Source organism: Rhamphochromis sp. 'chilingali' (assembly GCF_963969265.1).
Source record: "Rhamphochromis sp. 'chilingali' genome assembly, chromosome: 5".
In the NCBI taxonomy this organism is placed as follows: domain Eukaryota; kingdom Metazoa; phylum Chordata; class Actinopteri; order Cichliformes; family Cichlidae; genus Rhamphochromis; species Rhamphochromis sp. 'chilingali'.
In genome coordinates, this window is record NC_137932.1 from 5,004,743 (window position 1) to 5,010,816 (window position 6,074).

At 40.5% G+C, this 6,074-nt stretch overlaps 1 protein-coding gene across 1 annotated transcript in view; it reads left to right on the forward strand.

Annotated features, from left to right (window-relative positions):
* The window catches only part of LOC308397058 (methylmalonate-semialdehyde/malonate-semialdehyde dehydrogenase [acylating], mitochondrial-like), a gene marked incomplete at its 5' end in the record, with an annotated part of 7,556 nt that extends 1,527 nt beyond the window's left edge, over positions 1–6,029 (forward strand). The window contains 6 exons of the mRNA XM_080882778.1: positions 75–196; positions 915–1,104; positions 1,209–1,390; positions 1,971–2,150; positions 4,903–5,001; positions 5,138–6,029. Of these exons, the coding sequence (XP_080738904.1) occupies positions 75–196; positions 915–1,104; positions 1,209–1,390; positions 1,971–2,150; positions 4,903–5,001; positions 5,138–5,242 (878 nt within the window). The 3' untranslated portion in view covers positions 5,243–6,029. The remainder of the gene's footprint in view (positions 1–74; positions 197–914; positions 1,105–1,208; positions 1,391–1,970; positions 2,151–4,902; positions 5,002–5,137) is intronic.
* Positions 6,030–6,074: the final 45 nt, after the last annotated feature.

The window sequence follows — 6,074 nt, forward strand, 5'->3', positions numbered from 1 at the left end:
GTGCTCGTATATTGTGCCCTGAGGGTGTGACACAGAAGAACAGAAAATATTGACTTTTTTCCTTGTTTGTGCAGCGGTAAACTTCATCTGTGACCACCCGGCCATCAAAGCCATCAGTTTTGTGGGCTCCAACCAGGCTGGAGAGTACATCTACGAGCGGGGCTCAAAGAATGGCAAGAGAGTGCAGTCCAACATGGTATTCACAGACCGAATATGCTCTTCTTACACTGGCAGTGTTTAGATGGCACATGGTGACAGTAAATAATGGGGCAAGAATCAGCTGCCTCTCCAGTCAGGTCTTTGTCCTTGGTTGAAGTCCAACTCTTAATTGCTTTGGACAGCAGCTGGCAGCTGTAGTCCTTGTCCTGCTCTGAAGCTGGGTGACTTTGGTGTAACAAGATACAAACCAGCTTCTTGTGCTGGTTAGAGTGGCGCTTGAGTATGTAGAGCGACGCCTGTGAATCAAGTCCTTGACTGACACAAGAGCAGCAAAATAAGAGCAAAAAGCGCACCTAATAGTAAGTCTGTTGTGCTATCTGGGAAGAAAAATTAACAATTATTTGCAAAAATAAAGAAATAGTCGGGTGGATTGCAGGTATGTTGGTCTTGAGCTGGGAAACATACCTGCCAGATCTCATCTATAGTAAGTCCGTGTCTGGGAAATCCTGATGGAACTTAGTTTTATTTATTCATTTATTTTTTAGACTATTTTAAAAAATTGTTATTACTAATATGAATGAAAATGGGTAGTGGTCTATTTCCTGTTGCTGTTACCAAGACAGTGATTAAATCCTCTGCTGTCAGTCACTGGGATTTGTAGCATATGTGATTAGCGCTCTTATGTCTCTGTTTGATGTTCTGCACTCTTTTGGAGTGAAATCATACAGATTTTGTATCCTACATATTGCATTTAGGGTGCCAAGAACCATGGTGTGGTGATGCCTGATGCCAACAAAGAGAACACCATCAACCAGCTAGTGGGCGCTGCTTTTGGAGCAGCTGGCCAGCGCTGCATGGCTCTCTCCACTGCTATTTTTGTTGGGGAGTCTCGTGAATGGCTCCCAGAGCTGGTGCAGCGCTCTAAATCGCTCCGCGTAAACTCAGGTAACTTGTTGTGTAACCGTATCGCCATGAAAAATAAATAAATAAATTACGTCAGTTGGCATGCATACTGCCGTTTTTCTTACACGTCAAAATGTGTGTTTTAGGTGATCAGCCTGGGGCAGATGTGGGTCCCTTGATCACCCCAGAAGCCAAAGCCAGGGTAGAGTCTCTGATCCAGAGTGGGGTTGATGAAGGTGCCAAGCTGCTGCTGGACGGGAGAAATGTTAAAGTCAAAGGATATGAAAATGGAAACTTTGTAGGACCTACCATCTTAGCTGGTGTTATGGTGAGCTGAGAACTTTTAATTTGGGTCAGATGCTATTAAAGTAATGTTAAACTAAACTGTCTAGAATGTTTTAATGTAATAACTTTTTTTGTTTTTGGTAGGTGCTGTAATTATCTGAGGCAAAAATAAATGATCGCTTCAATCAGTTCAGTGTCTTTGATTAGGGTTGTTGGAAATGAAATAAAATCAGTCCTCATCTCCTTGAATGTGACCACAGATTTTGATTTTCCCCTCCTGCTGAGCACATCTTTAGAACAGACCTCTGTGAAAATTCAGATTTTTGGCTTTAAAAGTAGATTTAAAAATGCTTTTATTCGTAAGCCTGAACGTTTGAATCTTCAACAAGCAGCCCTCTCAGCATGAGAGTCCCCCCCCGATCCGTTCTGGTTTCTGGTTATAAGTGTTGAGTGTCACACAAAGCTGACCTTAAAATAGAAAGTAGCTGTAAGTGCTGTGAAATGCATTTAAAGCAGTTTTTCACCTTTCTTCCCCGACACAAACCTGCTCGTGCTTTGTTCTGTTAAGAATTCCTTTGTAGAGTTTGAAGTCCTGATCGTTTTCCCTCTGCTGTTCTTTTCAGCCCAACATGAAATGTTACAAAGAAGAGATCTTTGGACCGGTCCTTGTTGTCCTGGAGGCCGACAGCCTGGACGAAGCCATTTCTTTAATCAACCGAAACCCTTACGGTAACGGCACGGCCATCTTTACCACCAATGGAGCCACAGCTCGCAAATACACACACGAGGTGGACGTCGGCCAGGTGAGAGACTTTAAAACATGAAGCTCTTTGTTTGCTGAAGATATAGTTTCAAACAAGCGTGTTAACCGGCCACCTTTGTGGTATTTCAGGTAGGGCTGAACGATATATCGCATTTGCGATAATATCGCGACATGATCAAGTGCAATTTTCTAACCGCAAAGGCTGCGATTATACTGCGATTATATTATACAATTCATGGGCTGCATCCTCCTGAGGCCGCATTTGTAGACCGATTACGTCACAGCGACGCGCCGAAGGCTGTCCAAATTACTACCATATCCCAGAATTCATAGCGCGGCCCAGCCAAACTCCAGTTTCCAGCAATGGCGGCCGCTACTAAGTTTTAAAATTACTCATACTAATCTTTCTGGGTCACAAAATAAACTTTTAACATATTTTCAGGCGAGAAAGTAGTTGTGTAAACATCAAATATCTGCTCGGTTTATCAAGATATCCCATATTTGCAAAAGTGCTTCGACGTTTTCAGAGGCGTCTGCTACCCACCAGCTCGACAGCTAGCCGGGAGCTCGAGGGTTACTGATGCGGCCGAGAACGGCACAACTCCCGGCACATCATTTTCAGATCACCGCGGAGTTTCGCTGCTCGGGTTAAACGTAATATATAAGTCACTTAGACAACCTAAAAATGTTATTGTTGGGCTTTTTTCAGTGTTTTGTTTGTTCGTGAGTAAATCGGTTTGGCTGAGATTAAAGTTATTAGATTAGATAAAATAAAACTTTATTAATCCCCCGGGTGGGTTCCTCCTTGGTTTTCACACAGCTGACTAAACGTCAAACAGAAAACTTATTAAACAGAAGTATGAGACAGTCGAGAATTTACACCAGTGTCTGGTTATATTTTAGATAGCAAGAAGCAGACGGCCGAGTTTATTAAACTCCACCGAGACAGCGGTGACGCTAATCAGAACTAGCCTTCTGATTAGCTAATCAGAAGGCTAGACCGTCCAATTTCACGCCTTTAAACTTTAAAGGCGTGTTTGTGTGTGTGTTTATACAATTGCTATTATGTTTGCACTTTATGTGTAATGTTACTGACTGCAGAGATCAGTAAGATGTGTGTATTTTTTATTTATTAGTTTTATTTATTTAATATTATTTTTTAATTGAATGACTGTCTAGTAGTTCACAGATGTCGAAAAACTGAGTGTGGTAAAGCCACTGATTTTTTTTATGTATATTTCTGCAATCTGCACATTGTACTGACTTTCATTTTAATGTTTACACTAGGGCTGAACGATTATGGAAAATAATCTAATTGCGATTTTTTGCCCCAATATTGCGATTGCGATGCGATATGCGATTATTTTTTAAGGTATTTGTCTTCTGTATTATTAAACAAAGACAAGCAATACATCATATAGTATGGCCAATACTATATTACATTAATTTTAAACTGTTCTTTCCTGGAAGACAGACCTCTGTTATGATGACATGAGGTGATGCATGAATTGATGACTGACATTTTTATTTAACTTCTTCAATCACAACAGTATATTTGAACATACACAATAGTTTATTTTTAGCTTACAAACATCTGAGCATAAAGTGCTGACAAGGAACCCTGGTGTAAACATATTTGATGTTTACACAACTACTTTCTCGCCTGAAAATATGTTAAAAGTTTATTTTGTGACCCAGAAAGATTAGTATGAGTAATTTTAAAACTTAGTAGCGGCCGCCATTGCTGGAAACTGGAGTTTGGCTGGGCCGCGCTATGAATTCTGGGATATGGTAGTAATTTGGACAGCCTTCGGCGCGTCGCTGTGACGTAATCGGTCTACAAATGCGGCCTCAGGAGGATGCAGCCCATGAATTGTATAATATAATCGCAGTATAATCGCAGCCTTTGCGGTTAGAAAATTGCACTTGATCATGTCGCGATATTATCGCAAATGCGATATATCGTTCAGCCCTAGTTTACACCAGGGTTCCTTGTCAGCACTTTATGCTCAGATGTTTGTAAGCTAAAAATAAACTATTGTGTATGTTCAAATATACTGTTGTGATTGAAGAAGCTAAATAAAAATGTCAGTCATCAATTCATGCATCACCTCATGTCATCATAACAGAGGTCTGTCTTCCAGGAAAGAACAGTTTAAAATTAATGTAATATAGTATTGGCCATACTATATGATGTATTGCTTGTCTTTGTTTAATAATACAGAAGACAAATACCTTAAAAAATAATCGCATATCGCATCGCAATCGCAATATTGGGGCAAAAAAATCGCAATTAGATTATTTTCCATAATCGTTCAGCCCTAATTTCAGGCCACGGTGAGTCACCTGTTTGAGCCTTGGATGAGTAAGCGGGTTTGCGTGGGAGGCGCTTTATTTCTGAAAAAGTAAAGCAGACATGTGAAGTGGGAATGTTTTTATTGGAGTGAAGCTGGTTTTACACTGCCAGCTGAAACTATGTCATATATTACCTGCCAATGCATTAAAACATGGACGAATCCCAAATGTGTGGATTAGTGCAGCAGGAGCCAAGTTGTAGTTCATTTTTGGACTGGCTGATAATTGAATGCTGGTCCAGTGGTGCTGATAGGCTCCTTAAATGTATATTCACGGGTCTGTTTTTATTGAAACTGTATGTTGATCTTGGATTTTAAACACCAGGCCTTACTCCCTTTGTAAGCTGGCCAAATTAAACAAATTATGCTTTGATCATTGTTGTATTTCTAGCCTGCATTAGATTTGTGTTTTCATAATCCACACATGCGTTTTTATAGATTGGTGTGAATGTGCCCATCCCCGTCCCACTCCCCATGTTCTCCTTCACTGGTTCCAGAGGTTCATTCAGGGGAGATACCAACTTCTATGGCAAGCAGGTAAATAGCAGAAGTAGTTTATTATCCCCTCAGATCATTGCTGTTCCCTCCACTGAAGTATTGAAAGAGCACAATGCAGACACTTTGTCATGTGCTAGATAGCTCACTGACATATCTGTTATCACTTTACCACTAGGGCATCCAATTCTACACTCAGATCAAGACTATTACGTCGCAGTGGAAGGCTGAGGATGCCACTCTGACAAGCCCGGCTGTCACAATGCCAACCATGGGACGCTAAGCTAAACTGACAGTGCATCTAACCTTCAGAGACTTCTTACATGCCTTAAGAAGCCCAACGAGGGATTGGAAGTGGTTACGATATCTTTTGATTGGTCAAATGTTCATACTGAGGATGATTACTTAGTGACTGGGCAGCAAAGAAAACGAATGTCAGGATTTACAAAGTTAAAACAAATACCGGTCACAATTTACATCTTTAGAAGTGAAGATAAAAAATGGACTTAATCAGTGATGCTGTGAATCTGTACATTGGTTTATTGCGTATTTTTTTGAACCCATTTTTCTCCTCACTTCCTGTACAGAGCAGTGGGATCATGACTTCATAGTGGCTAGTCCTTTTTCATGATCCGTTGAGTGCCGTGAAAGCACAAAGATCAGCGATTCTGACGCTGAGTAGTTACAGCAAATGTCTTCCACTGTTATCCCCTGTGTGTTTCATTAGCTTCATCGGTTCAATATGTGAATAGGCAAAAGCCTACATGAGAACATGGACACAGACATTTCCTCACTTCAGTGAAACTGACATAATGGTTGCAGCACTTGCTTTTTTACATGATCAGTGTACCCTGCTGTCCAATGTGGAGATTAGTGTGCGTGTCAAATTAAAGTTCACAGTTTTATACTGTACTGTCATAGTATTGGTCATGGGTTAAATATATTTCATGTCAATTATATTCTTTATTAACCATTACGATGGCATTTATAGTATGAAACTGTGCTGCACTTAGTGTGGCTACTTGACTGAATAAAGCCACTATAACAGGACTCAGTTGTGGTGTGATTTCTGTTGAAATAATTCCGTTTTTGTTCATGTATTCATATAATGATAA